This window comes from Bufo gargarizans, chromosome 3, assembly GCF_014858855.1.
Source record: "Bufo gargarizans isolate SCDJY-AF-19 chromosome 3, ASM1485885v1, whole genome shotgun sequence".
NCBI classification, from domain to species: Eukaryota; Metazoa; Chordata; class Amphibia; order Anura; family Bufonidae; genus Bufo; species Bufo gargarizans.
In genome coordinates, this window is record NC_058082.1 from 356,941,463 (window position 1) to 356,965,516 (window position 24,054).

At 41.6% G+C, this 24,054-nt stretch overlaps 1 protein-coding gene across 1 annotated transcript; it reads left to right on the plus strand.

The window, feature by feature from the left end:
* Positions 1-228: 228 nt before the first annotated feature.
* MATN1 (matrilin 1) lies at positions 229-15,112 on the plus strand. Its single transcript, XM_044285202.1, has 8 exons — positions 229-349; positions 2,148-2,494; positions 4,406-4,628; positions 9,458-9,583; positions 9,668-10,072; positions 10,309-10,461; positions 10,541-10,621; positions 14,009-15,112. Exons 1-8 carry the CDS (start codon positions 256-258, stop codon positions 14,059-14,061), a joined length of 1,482 nt encoding a protein of 493 aa, XP_044141137.1. The 5' UTR covers positions 229-255; the 3' UTR covers positions 14,062-15,112.
* The last annotated feature ends 8,942 nt before the right edge of the window (positions 15,113-24,054 follow it).

A 24,054-nucleotide genomic window follows, 5' to 3' on the forward strand; every position in this document is an offset into this window, starting at 1 on the left:
TATGAAACCTTTTTCCACGTCATTAAAAGGAATTAACAGTAATGTTTTGAAAGTCAATATTTTTAAAGCACAACTATCCTTCCACTGATCCTTTCCCCCTATATATAACTCCCTGGTGCCAATCTCCACCCACCCCACCCCTTTTTCTGTCACTTAACTGGGAGGTACACCTGGAGGTGTGTAGGTAGGATACCTTGAACACAAATTACCCATTCCATCATTCTCACTCTGCTTTCTGACTCCTCTCTAGACACCATGAAGACCTCTCTGTGTCTACTTTCCACTCTCCTATTCTTCAGCTGCTATAGCTATGTTGCAGTGGGAGCAGTGCCACAGCAACAGCTAAGAGGTGAGTGATTTCTCAGACATAAAATATAAGTTAATAATGTACGTTCATATTAATACACACTTTGGAGAATATCTGTAGTCTTGTTGTAGTAACAAGGTTGGTATTACTGAACTAAGGTCGTGAAACTAGTCAAAACTACATGAGATAGAGGATGCAAACTATATCTGATGTATACGTGGCTATCATGGTGACTTAATATATATATATTTAATTATTCTTTTTTGCAACAAATATTGGCTAAAAACTGAAGTATGATAAAGCGAAAAAAAAAATCTTCGCTACAAAGCTGTCCAACGTAAAGTCTTCATGTGGCTTTTCAAGACTTTGTCATATAGCTTACAACCATGACAGCACACATAGACATTCAAACAAAGTTTAGTTTGCAATATATTAATCAGCTCCTTTTTATAGTTTCCTCTTCTTTCAAAAGTATATACAACATGAAAATATATTGTGGATTTATTGTAAAGAGATCTAAGTAATCAGAAAATTTTAATTTAAATGTATCAGTTTTGTTGAAAAAAAAAAGTCTTAATTGGGCTTGCAGAAATCCATAAGTTTGACACCACAGCAATCCAATTCTGATATATCAAAAAGATTTTTGGTCGCAGATGTAGGTGAATATGCCCTTATTCTTCTCTGAATCTGGCCTATCTTACTCAAATTCAAATATATAATGTTGATGATATTCCTATCACTCAGGGCAAAATTTAAGTTTGCTCCCCTTGTCCCTGTTCATAGCAGAATGGATTCTACAAGTAACTAGTTCCCCAGCATGTATGATAGCAACCTGTTCCATCAAAAACTTCTTTCAAGTATGGAAAATGATAACATAAAATAGAAAACTTAAGCTTTTTTATAGTAAGGATAGAATACAGAAAAGAAGCATAACAGTAATGTACGGTATTTGTTATTGTTATCAAGATCAATTGTAAGATAATTAATAAAAAAAAATTATATCTGTCAGTGCAGCCAATACGCTGAAACTCATGCATGAGACCAGGAAAAAATTTCAAGCAACCAACTGTTGCTGAATAGAGTCGAAAAACATTTTTGGTTTTGTTATGATTTAAACTAAACAAGCTACTGACACGTGCCAGATTTCTGGATCTATGTGCCAATTACGGAGATCAGGCTTGTAAGTCTATTCCACAAAAACTGAATGCAATTTTTATCATAGAAACACATGAATTATGAGTATGACTAAAGTTGAGCAAATTTCTTAAAATTTGATTATAGCCTTATTCACCTGAATCTGACATCTGATTCAGGTCCCAAAAAAATATTGAAATGAATCACAAGTGCCCTAATCGCCTGGATCAAATTACTTAATTTTAAAATCGATGCGCTCATCTCTAATTATAACATCTCCAAGTCTAATTTTATACACAGTATGTACATACATGTGTACAGTATATTGATCAGTTTCTCAAACCAGAATAATGATGTAATAGACTAGAAGATGCCACTCTCCAGTCAAACCCACATAGTGTTGGCTTTGAGACTCTAAACATAGAAGTAGGATTATATTATTAACACCGTCTCTCTGTCAAATAGCTTTTTCTAGCCATCTGTTCTAATGCATCATCCATGAAAAAATGCATTACTTATTATGCTGGAGTAATAAAATTAGAAAACTCCTAAAAGACAGAAAAGTACTGTTAAGTTGTGTCCTGTTGATGATAGAGTTAGAGTCAATGCAGATAACTAACTGTTTCACCAAAATAATGAGCGCTGTTAAACGCGCTAACTGCTTTTACATAGACTTGCACTGATTTTTTATTTCTCTCCCAAAAAGGTCCCAATTGCAGGACACATCCCACAGACTTGGTATTCATCATAGACAGTTCTCGTAGTGTAAGACCCTCTGAATTCGAACAGGTCAAGGTTTTCTTGTCTCAGGTCATTGAATCTCTGGACGTCGGCATAAATAACACAAGAGTCGGTCTTCTGAATTATGCCAGCTCTGTCAAAAATGAGTTCTCCCTCAAAACCCACAAAACTAAGGCTGCTTTAATTCAGGCAGTCAAAAAGGTTCAGCCTCTATCTACTGGAACGATGACAGGCCTTTCTATTCAATATGCCATGAACCATGCCTTCACTGAGGGAGAAGGAGCAAGGCTCAAATCTCCAGGTGTGAAGAAGGTGAGCAATATGAATTATGTTATTTTTACAGGTTACCAAGGGACTTTTCCAGGCTAGGATGGTGGAGAGGCAAAGGAGTAGGGGCAGATGGGACAGCACTCCTGTTTTACACCTTGGGTTCAGTGCTAGTCTAGCTGAGAAGAAAGCAATGTTGGTTATTGGTTATAGATATGGTGTTATTCTTACTAATACAACCAAATCTTATAGGCGGGACAATCTGAATGGCAAATACTCACTGGCTCAATCTTGACTTTAAAGGGAACCAGTCAACTTGCTCATGCTATCACAACCACCTGCAGCATAATTTTGTGACAGGTCCCACCACCAAAGTAAGCTATGCTTAACTCTAAAATGCTGTTGCCTTTTTCATTAAACATAGCTTTAACACTGATTTGTGGTCAGTTATCATGAACCGGGCACAGAAAACTGGAGGGGAACTACAACTACCCAGCAGACACTTCTACCCAAGACCAGTGAATAATTTTAGCTGCCGTCCACTGTTAAAGCTGATTTCTCTGAAATCCAGTTTCAGGCAGCTTATTATAATCAATACATCATGCACAGATACTTAAATGAGGCTCCATCAGAATTTGGAACAGACATTATTGGGTCATGGTAAAATGTCTTATTCTCGTAACAGCATTGTTTTGAAAAATAGCAGCCACTCATATCCTAATGTTCCCATACTTGTTATGGGTTTGGCCGACAACCTAAAGTGTATGGAGAGCTCCAGTCTCTCCTCTAACAGGGGAGAGAAGAATGTTTTTGCTTCAACCTTTTGTTCTCCCTGAGGTGTTTGGCAGTGGCTTTCTCCTCTCATTTCAATGTGCCTACACTTTTGGCTGAATCGAACATGTATATGTACGGGGGAAATATAGCTGTAATTAGCCAAATGATTGATTGGCTGACAGCTGTTGACTTTGTATATCCAGCTCTACTAAAGGACTTGATACCAAAGACAATATTAACCACCTCTGGTCTCTGGTTCCTTCAGCTGTTGCTAGATCTTGCTCATGCCTCATGCTAGAAGCTTGACATTATTCAAATCACTGCCACTAGCTCTTTGACGTAATAATGATACCAAATAACAAAAATTGTTTCCATGCACCTTTATGACATTTGTACATTCCTGAACCAGGTAGTAAAATGTCTTGCAACCTTCTTCATTTAGAGTGATATCTCCCTACCTGTAGAACAGACAGAGGAAGAATGCAGCTTTGATAAAGTGAAACAGAGACGTGTCAGAGGTGTTATCAGCTAGAACTGTGAAGGGATGGTGAGAGGGCCCCTCTCCAAGCGCAGTATTACTGGATTGGGGAACACACAAAGCTTTGTCAAGCGGTAGCTGTCATTGATGCCTCATAATTAAAAGAAATGTCATTTCTGCACCTTTAGTGTTATCAGAAAGTATATGATCAGCTATTGGTAATGTAAGGAAAGTGCAAGAAAAAAATACAAATGAATAGTAGCATGCTATTTCTAGATGGTATTATCTGACAAGCAAGGAAGGCATCAACAGGTATCCTTATGTAAGCAAGAGATGTGTGTGTAGATATGATATATTCTATAGGTACTGTAGCACAAATAGCATTTTAGGTAAGCAATATTTCTCTAATTCTATGACAGTGCAAAAAAAACTAATGTATCTAGTAACAAGCCTATGATTGGGATATTTGGCCATTGAGTGTCTTACAAACTCTAAATACATTTTGAGTATCTCTACAGCTTTAAAGTATCACCATCTTTACAATACAGTAGGCCACTGACCTATGTAGATCAGTAATATATAGTGAATAATTATTTTATAAGCTGTCAAAAGGTAGCACACAGTATTAAAAAAATTGAAATATCAGTAATATTCATTCGATTATCAGTAAACTGGACATATATTTGCTATTCCACTACTTTCAGGTAGGCATTGTAGTAACTGATGGTCGACCTCAGGACGGTGTAAAGGATATTTCAGCCAGGGCACGAGAAAGTGGATTGGAACTGTTTGCCATTGGAGTAGGACGTGTTGATATGACCACCCTTCGGCAGATTGCAAGTGAGCCCCTGGATGAACATGTGGACTATGTGGAGAGCTACAGTGTGATCGAGAAACTCAGCAAGAAATTCCAGGAAGCATTTTGTGGTAGGTCATAGAGCCTTATTTTGTGTCTATAATACTGCACTGTTGTTTGCACTGCAGTATATGGCTAGAGATATTTCCTGTAAATTATGCCATCCCACAGACTGGACCCTGAGACGTGATCATGAAGGCCTCATGTGGCATTTCGAAATATGAATTTTCCAATATACTTTAGTAGGGTCCTTCATAGCGGATAAAAATCTGTCCCGGTCATAATAAGATAGTTGCACAGCTTGCTACAGCACAGTAAGGCCTCTTTCACACGACCGTTTTTTTTTTCCGTTTTGCGGGCCGTTTTTTGCGGTCCGTATACGGTCCGTATACGGAACCATTCATTTCAATGGTTCCGCAAAAAAAACGGAATGTACTCCGTGTGCATTCCGTTTCCGTATTTCCGTTTTTCCGTTCCGTTTAAAGATAGAACATGTCCTATATTTGGCCGCAAATCACGTTCCGTGGCTCCATTAAAGTCTATGGGTCCGCAAAAAAACGGAATGCATACGGAAATGCATCCGTATGTCTTCCGTATCCGTTCCGTTTTTTGCGGAACCATCTATTGAAAATGTTATGCCCAGCCCAATTTTTTATATGAAATTACTGTATACTGTATTTGCCATACGGAAAAACGGAACGGAACAACGGAACGGAAACGGAACCACAACGGAAGCAAAAAACGGAACAACGGATCCGTGAAAAACGGACCGCAAAACACTGAAATGGACATACTGTCGTGTGAAAGAGGCCTAAGGGTAAGGCCAAATGGTCCATCTGCAGGCCACTCCCAGTCATGGCGGCCATTGAGTGAAGTCTTAACCTGCCACGTGTGGTGGCCAGAGAATCTGGCCTTACACTACTGATAGCTCTTGTAATGATCCATGCACCTATGTGTTCATCATATGACCAGGACAGGCCAGAACTTTTATCCACAATGACAGAGCTGGTCAAATCTGTGAGGAATTAATACAAAAAGTATCTTGGAAAACCATGCATTGTATCTACTCATTTGTTGCAACCAAAACAATCTGTCAAACTTTCTATTTAAAGGGGTTATCCCATGATTAATGTAAAAAATGTAAATCAGACATCATATAGTACCTGACAAGCTAGAACCAGACCTATACCTCACATGGATCCAGAGATCTCCCCATTCATTGCTCCAATTGCTCTGCTAGATTGATTTCCAGCTGGCAGCTCAAGGGGAGTCTTCTTTCTGCTGCAGCTTTCTCCCTCTATCGCAGTTCAGTGGGTGTTTCCTTTGTGTTGCAGCTCTCTCCCTGCCACAACTCAGGTGGTGTGCCAATTCTGCAGAAAATGCAGCTGGTGGGAGTTAAAGGATGGGACTAAGCATTTGTACCCACCTCCAGCCATGTTGCTGAACTGAATGGAAAAAGAAGGAAAGGGACAAACAGCAGAAGGCGCTATACAGATAACTTTTTTTGAAAAGCTCACTGGATATACAAATTTTTTTATTACACTCAATTAGAAAAGTATTTTGATCCAGATGCTGGTTTGAAGAATGTAGAATATTTTTTCATGGGACAACCACTTTAAAGGGTTTGTCCCACTAAAAATAGTCTACAGTTTTCAAACCAGCACCTGCCTCTGAAAACTTTTGTAACTGCATGTAATTAAAAATTCACTAAAATGTATCTGTACAGTGCCACCTGCAGATTTTTTTTTTCTTATTTCTTTGACCTGCTCACTGAAAAGGCCGCACATGCTCATTTTTATCCATCAACTGCCTCCTGAGCTGTGATAGGGAGAGCTGAGACACACACCCTGAGCTGCAGCAGAAAGGACACTCCCCTTGAGCTGTCGGCTTGATATAAATCTAGCAGAGAAATGTGTGTGGAGATCTCTGGATCCATGTGAGGCACAGGGCTGGTTCTGGCTTTGTTAGAAAGAGGGTGTCATGTACTATATGATGTCTGATTTATTTATTTACATTAGTCATGGGATAACCTCTTTAAATTTTCTTTTTCTCTGCATCTGTGAACGTCCCAGAAGTCATAGGTCATAGGTCCTGTTCACACCAAATTTTGCAACTCATTAGAACACTTAGTGACCAGCCTGTTTTGGCCCTTACTGACCAAGCGTTTTTCTTCCTTTTTTTATCGTCGCGTTCCAAGAGCTATACCTTTCTGAATATCTTTTATTAACTCTATCTGGGAGGGGATGGGAAAAACAGCAATACTGCCACTGAGTTTTTACGTTATAAATTTTACGGTGTTCATTTTTTGGTATAAATAACATAATATCTTTATTATCTGGGTCAGTATGATTACAGTGATACCAAATACATATAGGTTTTTTACATTTTACAATTTTTTTTGCAATAAAACCCCTTTTTTTAATGAAAATAATGTTTTTGCATTGCCGCTTCCCAAGACCCATAACTTTTTTTTTTTCTTTCTATGGAGTTGTTTGAGAGCTTGATTTTTGCGGGACAACTTGTATTTGTCATTGGTACTATTTTGGCATAAATGGCACTTTTTGATCGCTTATTATTGCGTTTTTTCGGTGCCAACTAAGAATAAATTAGCAATTCTGTCAATTATTATTTTTTTACGGCATTCACCATAAGGGATAATTGACATTATATTAATGTAGTCCGTGTCATTACGGAAGCAAAAATACCAAAAATATGGGGAAGATTTTTTTTTTTGCTATTTTTTTCATTAAAAAGTGTATTTTCAATGGGAAAAAAACATTTTTTATGGGATTTTTTATTGAATAAATGAGTTTTCTTTTACTTTTTGTACCACTAATTAGTCCCACAAGGGGACTATAACAGAAAGCATTTTGATTGCTTTTAAAATGTAATGCACTATCCTTATAATGCATTGCATTTTATTGGCAATGCTATTCTGACATTGAACAGCAGGCTGCGCCAGAGAGGCGCAGCCTGCTGGAAATTACTGAAGGCTGGTCTGGGGCTTACATCAGACCCCAGGCAGCCTTCACACACATTTTCACCCCGCAAACGCATTTTCAGGGTGCCGATGGGAGACAGAGAGAGTCCGCTCCCTCTGTCAGCACTTTACATGCGGCGGGGCGGGCGCCATTGCCCACGGCATGTAAAGTGTTAAACAGCCTGGGATGGCATGAGAGCTGGTTCCCCGCTCCCCGCTTCACGGGGGACCTGTGCGCCGTTTAGACTACAGCGGCCGAGCCTAAGGCCCCTTAGTGACTGGCATAAAAATACGTATGGGTGGTCACAAAGGGGTTAAATGTGCTGGTGTAGCAATCATTAACTTGACACTTGGCACATTAAATACAAAACTGCAGAAAACTTTAACTTAACTTTTTCAAAGGAACCACGTGTGCGTCCATATTTGAAATAACAATGCTTACAGGCTTTAAACACTTTTGCAGGTTCCTAATCATATACCTTTACTGGTTCATATTCATAGCTAAAATGAACAATGAACCCTAAATAAATTAGGATTTTAATTAGAAATATTGCTGCTACTGGAATTCACCATATTGTGCTATGTTCTGGTTACCTGGGGACCTGCCCAGACTTTTGGACTGTAAGGATGGCATGGCAGTAAGCTGATACTTATTTCCTTAAAAGAGAATAGTACTTTTCAAAAGATTTGCAAAGATGTGGTGTGAACCGAGCATACTTGATAGAGCTTAAAACTAAAATGTGCTTATTTACATGATAATCCATTTAAAACAATTGTCTCATAAGAGATACACACTCCATATGCCCTATTTAGCTGCATGAATGTAAGAGAGATGTGGCCAACATTACTTTTTGGCAAATTTCAGAACTGCAATTTCTGATAATAAAAATTCAACACATTATCATGGAATGCCTGCAAGAGCCCGGAAGAGCTGTCATTCATATCAAATCCACTGGGTTGCTGCTTACAGATATATATATACTGTATAGCATAAACAACTCCCTACTGAGTATCGCAATGCCATGTTTTTTTTCAAAGCTAGTCATTTTGCGCCACTCATGTTGGGATATATTGACTCAAGAGGAAAAATATGTTATCTCACACTGTCCACTACAACTTACCACATAAATGTGTTAATGCACACTTAGCTACATAGACTTTCTTGGAGTAGGGATACTCTTCACCTTTCTGGTCCTTTTTCCCAAGAGCCCCTATCACCAATCCCTACTACAATTCAATTCAGTCCACTATGCTACAAGACAAAATCATCCAGACCACATCACAGCCTCAGGACAGCCATTGTTCTTCTAATATGTAGGTTGAGACCTCCTTTAGCTTCTCACATGGATCATCTGTACTGTCCTCTTTATGGTATCAAAACACTCCCAGCAGGCTCGGACTTGCAACCTGCTCAGGCTACCATGGAAGTACTTGTGGCTTCAACCACATGCTGACACAATTTCCTGCGACCAGCTTTTTATAATATATTAAGTTTTTACAAAAACAGTGACATCTAGTGACAAAAGTTATTACAATTTTAACTCATACTTTGAATCACACATTAACAGGATAAGACAGTATACACTGCATTTGCCCAACACACTTGTATATAGAGATAGCAGTAAAATACCAATGGCCATTTAATCAATCTGATATCCTTACAGTCTCATATGTAGGGGGGACATATGAGAGTCCCCACACACACACACTTTACACTCTGTCTGAATGCTCTCTTTTTTGCTGATTATTGACCAGACAGCATTATGCCCTCTTCACAGGGGCGAAGGGATGTTCCTTTGGGGTTAAATAAGTAACACACGACCCTTAGGTTGGGTCTGCCCATATGTTTATATATGAGCATACAGTTAATAATTCTCATTTGAGCATGTAATCAATTTATTTACATCTTTTCTTTCCCAGAAATGGCTGATCTCTGCTCTACTGGAGATCATGACTGTCAGCAAATTTGTGTTAGCTCTCCAGGGTCCTACACTTGTGCCTGCAGGGATGGATATACATTAAATGATGATGGAAAGACCTGCAATGGTATGAATTAAATAAAACATGTCTAAGTAATATAGAATTTTTTTTAGCTCTGGTAGCTCATGATGTTTGTGATATTTTTTTCAGCCTGTGGTGCCTCAGCTATTGACCTTGTGTTCCTAATTGATGGCTCTAAGAGTGTTCGCCCAGAGAACTTTGAACTTGTCAAGCAATTTATCAATCAGATTGTGGAGTCTGTGGATGTTGGTAACAACAAGGCACATGTTGGTCTAGTCCAGTACTCCAGTGCAGTAAGGCAAGAGTTCCCCTTGGGCAGATACAACAGCAAGAAAGACATTAAGACAGCAGTAAAAAAGATGTCATACATGGAGAAAGGAACCATGACCGGTCAAGCCCTCAAGTATCTAATTGATAACACCTTTGCCATCTCCAACGGGGGAAGACCAGGAGTGTCTAAAGTTGGCATTGTCTTTACTGATGGTCGTTCCCAGGATTATATCAATGATGCTGCACTGAAGGCTAAGGAACTGGGTAAGGAAAATTAACCAATAAAATTATGCAATACATTTCCTAATCTACAGTAGATAAGCAAGGTAATAAATAACAAAAAGTTGGCCACCACCCATTTCTCCATAGTCATCTAACTTTTTGTTATTTTGAACACATTAGTAATGCAACACAGATGAAATACTTCCTTTTGTACACTCATAAACCACCATTACCTAATATAATGCCTAACTTTAATTTATGTTATGCCTGATATACAGGTTACAAGATGTATGCAGTTGGTGTGGGCAATGCTGTGGAGGATGAGCTGCGGATGATTGCCTCTGAACCAGTGAATGAGCACTATTTCTACTCGGCTGATTTTAAGGCCATGAAAGAAATTGGCAAAAAACTTCAGATGAAGATCTGTGTTGGTAAGTGCCATGCAACTTAAACTTATGGTACAGACTATTGCAAAGACAACTAACACTATTTCTCTTTTTAAACTAATAGAAGAAAACCCCTGCGAATGTGAGGCTATTGTCAAGTTCCAGACCAAGGTAGAAGAGCTCATCCAGGCATTAACAAGAAAGAATATCCTTTTTCATAGTTTTTATTTCAAGTTATGGGTACTCCTAATAATATTTACTGGGCTGGTTTAGGAAAAAATAGAACCACTGGGCAAAACAATAAATAAATCAGTACCCTCATCTATAATACTACTACTAAACATGCATATAATGTTCCCAAATAGTGCAAATATTACTGGCAAACAGTAAGTATATAACACCACTATATACTACACAAGCAATATGTTGTATACAAATAATATTTAAAGGGGGTCTGCCACCAGTTTTGATCATGCATAACTGCTGACAGAGCTAGATATGGTTGGGAGAGAACAGGGCAAACATACATTTTATTATCCGGAGTAGTGTGAATATGAACGTTTATTCTGCCAAACACTGCTCTTGTAATTGTCCAACAGGTAGTCAGTCATTCACTGTGAAGTGCTGTTTGTATTGAGATGCTTTATAACCTCTTTTCTCCTGGTTATATGCCACAGCTGCCATTCAGAGCAGAGATGAGGGGCTCTGAAGCAGCTCAATGCACAAAGCACTTCTTAGTGAAGCTCCACCTCGAGTGTACTTGCCAGAGCAGTGCCTAGCAGAACAACAGTTCATATTCACACTACTCCTGATAATAAAACCTTCATAGATGGTATGTTTGTCTTGCTCTCCCTGGCCCCTACTTAATGTTGTCAGCAGTTTTGCTTAGTCAAAAAATGCTGACAGACTCCCTTTAAAGGGCTTCTGTCACCCCACTAAAGTGATTATTTTTTTTTGGGCTAGTGAAATTAGTTATATTGCGATATATGACAATATAATTGTGTCACTTACTTTGATCCAGCAGTTTCTGCAAAAAACGAAGTTTTATAATATGTAAATTCGGTCTCTACCAGCAAGTAGGGCGGCTACTTGCTGGTAGCTGCTGCAGAAAACCGCCCCCTCGTCGTGTTGATTGACAGGGCCAGCCGTGATCTCCTCCTCCGGCCAGCCCTGTCGGCATGTGTGGATTCGGCGCAGGCGCTCTGAGATGAGGAGGCTCGTCTCCTCAGAACTCCCTCAGTGCGCCTGCGCCGATGACATCACCGAAATAGAAGACGTCATCGGCGCAGGCGCACTGAGGGAGTGCTGAGGAGACGAGCCTCCTCATCTCAGAGCGCCTGCGCCGAATCAACAGAGGCGCGCGATTTTTGAAATGCCGACAGGGCTGGCCGGAGGAGGAGATCCCGGCTGGCCCTGTCAATCAACACGACGAGGGGGCGGATTTCTGCAGCAGCTACCAGCAAGTAGCCGCCCTACTTGCTGGTAGAGACCGAATTTACATATTATAAAACTTCGTTTTTTGCAGAAACTGCTGGATCAAAGTAGGTAACACAATTATATTGTCATATATCGCAATATAACTAATTTCACTAGCCCAACAAAAAAAAATCACTTTAGTGGGGTGACAGAAGCCCTTTAAATAAAATGCCTACAAAATACCATTGTACACTTCTATATTATTATTATTATTCCTACATAATACTGCAATTCAACACTCAAATAATACTGCCATGCATCAGAACATAATGGATCCCTGTAGGACAGTGATGCCCAATCTGTAGCTCATAAGCCACATGCATGTCTTGATGTGTGGCTTGTGCGCTGCATTCTCCTACTCTTACTCAGAGGATCCAAGCAAATGTAGGAAACAGGCCAGTACGTAGATTTCTGATGGTCCATGCTGCTGTTCTATGCCTAACTGTAGGTCTGCTGCAGGGGGACATGGGAGCCAGTGGCTCCCTGCCCTGCTGTTTACTCTCATAGACCACAAGCCTGAGGAATATGAAAAGGCAGACCAGCACGGACAGTTGTGACAGAACATTGATTTCAGAGCAACGACCGCAGCAGAAAAGCCAGCAATTCAAGCCGCAGGCTGGAAGAGGTCCGCTTACATTGCAGATGGCTGTGGGGAGTCAGGTGAGTATTGTGGGTTTTTTTTTACTCACTTAAGGCGGGAGGTGGTATTAGAGCACTATGTGGAGGGGGCATTATAACTACAGGATTGGTTACTATATGTCTATATGTACTGGGGCACTATAAGAACAGGGGTAACTACAGAGAGGGCACTATGGAGGCATTATACCTACTGGGGGCACTTCAGAGGGGCATTATACCTAAGGGGCACTACAAAGGACATTATACCTACTTGGGGAATTACAAGGGTCATTATATCTGCTGGGGACATTTCAGGGAGGCATTAAAGCTACCAAGGGCACTATAGAGGGCATTATAGCTACTAGGGCACTACTGAGGGCATTATACCTACTGCAGGAACCACAATGGGCATTATAACTACTGGAGACATTTCAGAGGGGCATAATACCTACTGTAGGCACTATAGGGGGCATTATACCTACTGGGGCACTACCAGGGGTCATTATAACTATTATGGACATTACAGGGGACATTGTACCGACTGGGAGCACTATAGTGGGAATTATACCTACTGGGGCATTAGGAGGGCATTATAATTACTTGGAGTACTACAAAGAGCATTATAATTACTAGGGGCACTACAGGGGATGTTCTATTTGCTAGGGGCACTATAGAATCCATATGTCTACTGGTGGTATTAGGGGGGCATTATAACTACTAGTGCACTATAGGGGACATTATATCTATTGGTTGTACTAGGGTACAAGGTGGTACAAGGGCTTTAAAACTACTGAGAGCACTATAGAGGGTATTAGAACTGCTGAGGGCACTATAGGGGCATTATTACTACTGGGGGCACCACAGGGGAATTTGGATTCTCAACCATGAAAATATTGATCTAAATACAGAACCCCCTTGACAGATGATCATCTGGGAGACTGCATGTCTATGGTTGTCACTAACTATTAATCCAGATTTTGAAAGACTAGCAAAAAACATGCAGTGCCAGGTCTCACAAGCAACTTGTTCATTGTTATTTGGAACAGTTTTCAACTGTTTCCTATTGTTTACTTTGCTTCTACAATCTCTTTGTGCTAAGTGTGGCTTGCGACGATCTCTCGGCACCAAATGTTGCTCTGGCCTGAAGCAGACGTAGAAAATAGTCAATGCCTGGCATGAGCAGGGAAGAGTCTCAGATTGCGGCACAAATAACCTTTGCTCTGTAATCTGCACCAGAAATACGCCTAATATAGGCATATAGACACAATAGTAACACAATTTAACATAATATTGCAACATGTACATATAAGAAAGACATCTCTTGACACAATATTGCAAAATCTAGGGACATGTTGAGACAAAAGGAATGACAAGGAAGGACATGCCTCTATATAATGGCAAACCACCTGAATGCAGGAATGTTTAATTGCAATTAGCTGTACTGTAATCTTTTTTTAAGAACTATTATCAGTCTACATTTCCTTAACTCCTATCTCACTCGAAGCTGTGTCCAAGAGACTCACTTCTCTGGAGAATAAAATCACTGTTTGAAGAAAACCTGTTCTCTCTCTCCTTTAATGTTCAGAATTCATCTGAGCGCATCTGAACCCTTTTCCCTTTATTTTCTCGAGGCTAAAGATCATTCCCCACTTCTTGCCTACATAAAGAAAGCCTCTATCCCTGATCTGTCACATGGATGATGAAACACCATGGGTTGCTGGCGACATGTATTGGATTCTAACTGTATTGTCACACGTCCCTAGTGATGATGGGCATACTGCATCCTGTGAACAATGGCAAACAGATACCACCTAATTGTAAAAAGTGCCTAGACACATGTATAGAAACTTATATAATGATAGATATATACACACCTATATATACAGTATGTATATAGATATATATTTCTATACTTAAGATAAATTTATATACATGTATGTAAAAAAAAAAAATTACATTTATATATGTCTATACAAAAGTAAGTGTCTGTATATAACTAAGCAAGTTTACTACTCAAGACACTCATATGTATCAAGCAGGGCTCAAAGATTAACCCAACAAAAAGCTCTAGTATTAACCTATGGTGTATGGGTTGGAAGGTAAGCAGCTTCAAAAAGCCTTCACGTCTATAACCCAGAGGCCGAGCTAGCCAACAATGCCAAACAATGACAATTTAACACACACAGTAGCGCTCTACTTACCTCCAGAATATGGGTTGCAAGAGTATCCATATTGCATTGTATTCTAACACACATTAATTTACCAGTCATTCACTTATTGAACAGGCTTTGGAGCAGGAATATAAAATATTGCACAGTATTTGAGATGTCACATTACTTCTTATGTGATGTCACAATTCTTCCATTCAGATATTTATAACTATATCCATACATACATTGTTAAATGTGTGTATATCTAGTTTCAGAAAGAATATTTGCTTTTCCTTGTTAAAAAAAAAATTAATATATATATAATGTATATATAATATAAATATTTGTTTTTTATATTAAACACTCATGTCCTCATGAATCATACACTCTGCTTGTCAAAAATGAGTTAATTTAAAATGTTAAACTGATTTCACTGCCAAAATAAAAAGTAAATTAAAACGACTGTACATGTCTTGTTGTTTAACAGTCTTCTCATTGAGGCTCTCCTGTTAACCTTTTGGTTGAATTTGTGATAGAACTGTGCTGTGATGGAATATGAGACATGGACGCGCATAAATCCACAGTTTTGGACTGCCCTTTTGTCCCAAGAATTGTAACTTAGCTGTTATCCGCTGTACAAGTACATCTGTCTTAGGCCTCTTGCTGGCCGGGCCCGCACTGCGGACGCAAATTGCAAACTACTAGCAAATATTTAGAAGTCCCCATACACATTAGATTATCGTCAGCCAAATTGGCAAGTTAGGCAGTTCTCACAGATTATCCAATATGTATGGGGGCCTCCGAACTGTACCATGACAGATGATGTGAGTTGAAAGAACGATCAGGCAAGTTGAATGTAAAAGCCCGATCCTTTTGTTCTGGCAGGAGGTAAGGCACCACCTCTCTTGCCAATTCAAACACTTTAATGAGTGGATAAACCCATACATGCATGCATATGGGGGAGTCAGAAGGAAGAGATATTGGCCAAACGAAACGTTAGTTCATCAGGTGGTAGATCATTCATGCAGACACAAAAATAGTCATTTGTCGGTAGCATATCGTGCTGTGAAAACACTCTCTGCTGTCGGCAAACAATGAATCTGTATGGGGACAAATTATGGCATTAGTGATCGCTCTCCGCATACTGTGGAGGAGATCACTGCATGTAAATACATCGGTCTCCTCTGCTCATGGGCAGCTGACTATCAGGAAGGAATGCTTTTGCGAAGGTAAACTGTCTTAGATGCCCATAGCTAGAATATTTCTTATTATTTGTACCTACACCTATTCTTACAATCTGACCCTCTGTTGCCTGCCCTGGCTTGTGCCTGTTTACCGTATTGACCCTCTGCTGCCTGCCCTGGCTTGTGCCTGTTTACCGTATTGACCCTCTGCTGCCTGCCCTGGCTTGTGCCTGTTTACCGTATTGACCCTCTGCTGCCTGCCCTGGCTTGTGCCTGTTTACTGTATTGACCCTCTGCTGCCTGCCCTGGCTTGTGCCTGTTTACCGTATTGATCCTCAGCTGCCTGCCCTGACTTCAAGCGTTTTCGAACAGTTTCCTCTGAAGGATATCACTTCTTCTTTCAAATAGCCAGTCTGTCTCACAAGTATGCCAGGGTTTCATTTCTCCCAGGCAAAGTGCTATGAAGTCCAACAGCTAGATGCAGATTTAACTCCACGTTCTTTAGTCATGCACCTCTTCCCACACAGGCTGATACACTTCAAAACTACTCAACTGCTCCCTCAGAAGCTTGGTTTGTGGCTCTATCTCAAGCTGGCTAAATATGTTTTACTCAGGACTGCTTCTAGCTCTTTCCTCTCTCACTGCTTTCTGTCAACTAATTGCATCAGCCAATCTAAGCCACTCTCTGTGGAGAGGCTGAGGCTGTCCCACCTTGCAACTTAATCTGTAAGCTCAATTAACAGGAAACTACACAATACATCATTTCACACATGTTTAACCTTTTTTAGCAGTGGAGCACTGCATAGCAGTGGGACATTACACATCTACCATTGCATAGCATCCCCTCTTCTTTTAAACCCTTGCAGTGGGTGCCATTGCCCCCAGGTTTCTGCTGTTTCAAACAGCAGAGGCTCAAGAGGATGTATGTAATCAGCCCTAAGGCTGATCGCATACATTTAACCCCTCGGATGCCATGGTCAAATGTGACCATGGCATCTGAGCGGTGGGGACTCGGGAGCTGCATACTCCAATGTCCGGAACAACGTTCCTTAGCTGAGATTGGGGAACCTGTTATTGCCTGTAATTGCTCAGAGTCTCAAGAAGGCTTTTATAGCTAATACTGGAATATATGAATACAGGTCAGTAGGTGGCAGCACGGTATTGTTATATAATAAATTGTGTGTTCTATGATGGCTATATAGATATCACAGAACACAATGGGCAATCTAATGATTGCCAGTTAGTCATCCAGGGTTAAAAAAAAAAGTTAAAAAAAGTTTTTAAAAATGTTCAAATCACTCCCTTTTTCACAAACTAAAAATCAAAATGCATAATCAATAAAAAATACACATCATTGGCATGTCTGCATGCATTCAAATATAACAATATTTATCCCATACAAAAAAAATGTAATCAAGGGAAAAAAATCTAAATGGTCAATTCGCCATTTTTTGTCACTTACATAGAAATATAAAAACATAGAATGTGTCGGCAGATAAGAACCATTTGGCCCATCTAGTCTGCCCAATATACTGAATACTATGAATAGCCCCTGGCCCTATCTTATATGAAGGATGGCCTTATGCCTATCCCATGCATGCTTAAACTCCTTCACTGTATTTGCAGCTACCACTTCTGCAGGAAGGCTATTCCATGCATCCACTACTCTCTCAGTAAAGTAATACTTCCTGATATTACTTTTAAACCTTTGCCCCTCTAATTTAAAACTATGTCCTCTTGTAGCAGTTTTTCTTCTTTTAAATATTCTCTCCTTTTTTACCGAGTTGATTCCCTTTATGTACCGTATTTTTTGCCTTATATGACGCCCCTTTTACCCCCAAAAGTTGTACTAATCGTATCTAATTGCAGGCAATGTTTAACTATAGAATATCTTCAATCCAGCAGCCTGTACTTACGTCCGTAGCAGGCAGGAGGCTTGGCGGGCGGGCACTGGCAGCACAACTCACTATGTCACGCGCCTGCTCCGCCCACTTTATGAATGAAGCAAGCGGCGCGGGCGCGTGACGTAGTGAGTTACGCTGCCAGTGCCTGCCCAGCCTCCTGCCTGCTCCGGATGTAAGTACAGACTGCTGGATTGAAGATAATCTATAGTTAAACATTGCCTGCAATTAGATACGATTACTACAGTGAGCGGGGCCCAGTGCAATAGAATACAATGACTGCACTGGGCCCCGCTGCCATTACAAAACTACTGTAGATGCCAGCCCCCACCCCCTCTATTGGGGGTCATTCACAGTCGCTGACACTGTTATGGGGGGATCTGTGAATGACACATAGCATAAGATGCTATTTATCTGTCATCCACAGATCCCCCCATAGCAGTGTGATGCCATCCACAGATGCCCCATAACATTGCCACCCACAGACGCCCCCATAACAGTGACATCCACAGGCGTCCATAACAGTGCCAGCCACAGACCCCCATAACAGTGTCAGACACAGATCCCCCATAACAGTGTCAGACACAGATCCCCTATAACAGTGCCATCCACAGACCCCATAACAGTTCCATCCACAGGCGCTCATAACAGTGTCAGCCACAGACCCCCATAACAGTGTCATCCACAGATCCCCCATAACAGTGCATCATCCACAGATCCCCCATAATAGTGTCATTCACAGGCTACCATTAGTTCAAAGCCCACCTTTTGGTTCAAAATATTTTTTTATTTTTTTTCCTCCTCAAAAACCTAGGTGCATCTTATGGGCTGTGGTGTCTTATAGGGCAAAAATACGGTATTTAACCGCCTCCGGACCGCATAACGCAGGATCGCAGTCTGGAGGCGGCAGTCTCAGGCAGAGTCACACATATACGCGTCATCTCGCGAGACGGCATGCGCATCGCGGGCCGGCAAAAGTTCGAGGGGGGTTATAGCATCAGCCTGCCAGCCAATGATCATCGCTGGCAGGCTGATGATTAAAAAAAATCAATCAGAAGCCAGTTAACACTTTATATTTATAAATACAGGGAGTGCAGAATTATTAGGCAAGTTGTATTTTTGAGGATTAATTTTATTATTGAACAACAACCATGTTCTCAATGAACCCAAAAAACTCATTAATATCAAAGTTGAATATTTTTGGAAGTAGTTTTTAGTTTTAGCTATTTTAGGGGGATATCTGTGTATGCAGGTGACTATTACTGTGCATAATTATTAGGCAACTTAACAAAAAACAAATATATACCCATTTCAATTATTTATTTTTACCAGTGAAACAAATATAACATCTCAACATTCACAAATATACATTTCTGACATTCAAAAACAAAACAAAAACAAATCAGTGACCAATATAGCCACCTTTCTTTGCAAGGACACTCAAAAGCCTGCCATCCATGGATTCTGTCAGTGTTTTGATCTGTTCACCATCAACATTGCATGCAGCAGCAACCACAGCCTCCCAGACACTGTTCAGAGAGGTGTACTGTTTTCCCTCCTTGTAAATCTCACATTTGATGATGGACCACAGGTTCTCAATGGGGTTCAGATCAGGTGAACAAGGAGGCCATGTCATTAGATTTTCTTCTTTTATACCCTTTCTTGCCAGCCACGCTGTAGAGTACTTGGACGCGTGTGATGGAGCATTGTCCTGCATGAAAATCATGTTTTTCTTGAAGGATGCAGACTTCTTCCTGTACCACTGCTTGAAGAAGGTGTCTTCCAGACACTGGCAGTAGGACTGGGAGTTGAGCTTGACTCCATCCTCAACCCGAAAAGGCCCCACAAGCTCATCTTTGATGATACCAGCCCAAACCAGTACTCCACCTCCACCTTGCTGGCGTCTGAGTTGGACTGGAGCTCTCTGCCCTTTACCAATCCAGCCACGGGCCCATCCATCTGGCCCATCAAGACTCACTCTCATTTCATCAGTCCATAAAACCTTAGAAAAATCAGTCTTGAGATATTTCTTGGCCCAGTCTTGACATTTTAGCTTGTGTGTCTTGTTCAGTGGTGGTCGTCTTTCAGCCTTTCTTACCTTGGCCATGTCTCTGAGTATTGCACACCTTGTGCTTTTGGGCACTCCAGTGATGTTGCAGCTCTGAAATATGGCCAAACTGGTGGCAAGTGGCATCTTGGCAGCTGCACGCTTGACTTTTCTCAGTTCATGGGCAGTTATTAACCCCTTGATCACCTCTTGATCGCCCCTGTCAATCACCTAGCGAAAGGGAAAAAAGTGATCAGTGTAAACTGTCACTTTTTTTTCACTGGTATTGACTGATAGGTTTTACGATAGTTTAGGCCCCTTGGTTAGGTAGTTAGCAATCGGTTAGCGCCCAGCCCACCGCACCGCAGTCACTGATTCGCTGATTAGCGTATCGCTAATCAGCATTTGTACTTTTATAGTATCTGTAAGTGATCAAAACTGATCACAGTCAGATCTATAATAGTATTAGTGTCACCTTAGCTCGCCCTCCACCCAAAACGCAGTGTTTGCCCGATCAAGCCTGATCGGTCGCCCACACGTGCGTTCACCCACGCCCGCCCCGCCGCAGTGACAAATTTTTTTTTTTTTTTTATCACTGCACAATCACTTTCCAAGCGCTGCGGCGATAAAAAAAAAATCAGTTTTGATATTTTTTATCCATCACAGCGGCCTCCGGTACTTCGCTAGCCTCCCATTTGTAAGACAGGCTTGCTTTTTTTCTTGGGTAGTCTCAGGGAATACCCCCTAAATTTAGTAGTCCAAATGTTAAACAAGGGGTATTCTTCTGAAGAGGCCTACAGGCTTCTGACCCAGTCGGATGAGGAATGGGAACCCTCATCTGACGAATCCAGCAGGTCAGAATATGAACCTGTAGAAAGCAGTGGCAGTCTGACCCAAAGTTCGGACGAGGAGGTTGAGGTCCCCGATACCACCAGGCGTACCCGGCCCCGTGTTGCTAGACCACAGGTTGCGCAGGATCCGCTTCAAGGGCAGCAGAGTGGGGCTAGCGCTGTCGGATTACGTGGTGAGGCATACACCAGCAGCGCAGCCCACCCTGGACCTAGTACCAGCACTGCCGTACAACATGGTGAAGTGGCGAACACCAGAAGGGTAGTTGAAGCTGGTATGGTGGCACGTGCAATAGTTACCCCGTCGCAGTCACCGCACAGACAGGCCCGTAGACCACCTAGAGTCCCTGAGGTGCTGGCAAATCCTGATTGGCAGTCCCCAACTTCAGCCGCACCATTAGTTCCCCCTTTCACCGCCCAGTCTGGAGTTCGGGTTGAGACAGCTCAGATCGGTTCGGCCCTGGGATTTTTTGAGCTGTTCTTGACTGCGGAGCTCTTGGACATAGTCGTGGCGAAACAAATCGATATGCCACTCAATTTATAGCTGCCAACCTGGGAAGCTTTTATGCCCAGCCTTTCCGGTGGAAACCCGTCCAAGTCTCTGAATAAAAAAAAATTCTGGGCCTTCTCCTCAACATGGGTCTAACCAAAAATCATGAATTGCGGTCATATTGATCCACGAACCCAATTCATCACATGCCCATGTTCTCTGCTGCCATGTCCAGGGCACGATTTGAGGCCATCCTGCGTTTCCTGCACTTTAGCGATAACACCACCTCCCGTCCCAGAGGCCACCCAGCTTTTGACCGGCTCCACAAAATTCGGCCCCTCATAGACCACTTCAACAACAAATTTGCAGATTTGTATACCCCTGAGCAAAACATCTGCGTAGACGAGTCCCTTATATGGAGTGAAATTGTATAAGCTCTGTGAAAGGGCCACAGGCTATACCCACAAATTTTGGATCTATGAGGGTAAAGATCAGACCCTGGAGCCGGTCGGTTGCCCTGACTACCTGGGGAGCAGTGGGAAGACAGTCTGGGACTTGGTGTCACCCTTATTTGGCAAGGGGTACCATCTTTATGTGGACAATTTCTACACAAGTGTGCCCCTCTTCAGGCATTTGTTCCTAGAACAGATTGGCTGCTGTGGCACGGCGCGACCTAGTGGCAGGGGCTTCCCCCAATGGTTCGTTACCACCCGTCTTGCAAGGGGGAGAAGGCTGCCTTGTGTAATGAAGAACTGCTCGCTGTGAAATGGAGAGACAAGCGTGACGTTTACATGCTCTCCTCCATTCACGCAGACATGACAATACAAATAGAACGAGCAACCAGTGTCATTGAAAAGCCCCTCTGTGTCCACTACTATAATTCGCTCATGGGAGGGGTGGACTTCAATGACCAGATGTTGGCTCCTTATTTAGTTTCCTGACGCACCAGACGCTGGTATAAGAAGGTGTCTGTATATTTAATTCAATTGGCTGCATATAATAGTTTTGTTCTCTACAGTAAGGCTGGGAGAACAGGATCCGTCCTCAAATTTCAGGAAGAGATCATCGAGAACCTCCTGTATCCAGGAGGTTCCGTGGCCCCATCCACCAGTGTAGTGAGCCGTCTACACGAACGACATTTTCCCAATGCCGTTGCTGGTACCTCAACCCAACCGTCACCCCGAAAAAGATGTTGTGTCTGTAGCAGGAGTGCAATAAGGCGTGACACCCTCTATTTCTGTCCTGACTGCCCTGACCACCGTGCCCTATGCTTTGGAGAGTGTTTCCGGAAGTACCACACACAGGTACACTTAGCATAGGGATTGCATCTCACAGGACAGGCACACAGGGCTATTAGGGCCCATTCACACACAGCTGCTGCAAACCTCTCCTTTCACCTGGGACAAAGTGCATAATGTACTTCCCCACATCTTTAGGGCGATTTGCGCTTTGCACATTGTCCCATGGGGAAGGAGAGGTTTGTCCTATAGAGGTAAAAAAAAAAAAAAATCACCAGTATGCAAAAAAGTTAACGCTCTGTTCAAAAAGTTTAATAAAGTTTATATGTTCCATTCAAATGTTATTATAAAGTTAAATTTATTGCATTGCAGCCTGGTTTTTTCTTTTTTCTTTTGTTTTTTTTTTACCTTCCAGGAGGACCAACCGATCGACTAGCTGCAGCACTGATGTCCATTCTGACAGAAGCATTGCGCTGCTGTCAGATTACACAAAAGTCGGTGTATGCGGCGCTGCAAGACAGGATTTCTCCTCTGCAGTACAAGAAACGCTTGCCGAGGCATATGAGCTAAGGGGGCGGCGGTGTTCATATGCTTTGGCAAACACTTTGTATGTAAAAAAAAAAAAAAAAAAATCCCGGCAAGGATTTATTCATCCACATCGATTGATGTGAATCGAGAAATAGGGTTTGCCAGGGCATAAGTGGGTATGGATGTTGGGCGGAGCTCCTTTGTCCTGGCAGATGCCTTTCCCCTCCTTTTTTTGGGGGCCGAGAATTTTTCATCCACATTGATCGATGCGAATGAAGAAATCTGTGCCGTTCATTTTTTCTTTCAGCCCAGAGGCTGAACGGAAAAAAAAAATCTCATTACCTGTATGCTCAATATAAGGAGAATAGCAGAAACTCCAAATGCTGGCCATACATGTAATGATTGCGGAGACCCTCAAATGCCAGGGCAGTACAAACACCCCACAAATGACCCTATTTTGGAAAGAAGACACCCCATAGTATTCGCTGAGGGGCATATTGAGTCCATGAAAGATTGAAATTTTTGTCCCAAGTTAGCAGAAAGGGAGACTTTATGAGAAAAAAAAAAAAAAAACTATTTCCGCTAACTTGAGCCAAAAAAAAAAATAATTCTATGAACTCGCCATGCCCCTCATTGAATACCTTGGGATGTCTTCTTTCCAAAATGGGGTCACATGTGGGGTATTTATACTGCCCTGGAATTTTAGGGGCCCTAAAGCGTGAGAAGAAGTCTAGGATCCAAATGTCTAAAAATGGCCTCCTAAAAGGAATTTGGGCCCCTTTGCGCATCTAGGCTGCAAAAAAGTGTCACACATGTGGTATCGCCATACTCAGGAGAAGTTGGGGAATGTGTTTTGGGGTGTCATTTTACATATACCCATGCTGGGTGAGATAAATATCTTGGTCAAATTCTAACTTTGTATAAAAAAATGGGAAAAGTTGTCTCAGCTAAAGACAACTTTTCCAATTTTTTTATACAAAGTTGGCATTTGACCAAGATATTTATCTCACCCAGCATGGGTATATGTAAAATGACACCCCAAAACACATTCCCCAACTTCTCCTGAGTACGACGATACCACATGTTTGACACTTTTTTGCAGCCTATGTGGGCAAAGGGGTCCACATTCCAAAGAGCACCTTTCAGATTTCACAGGCC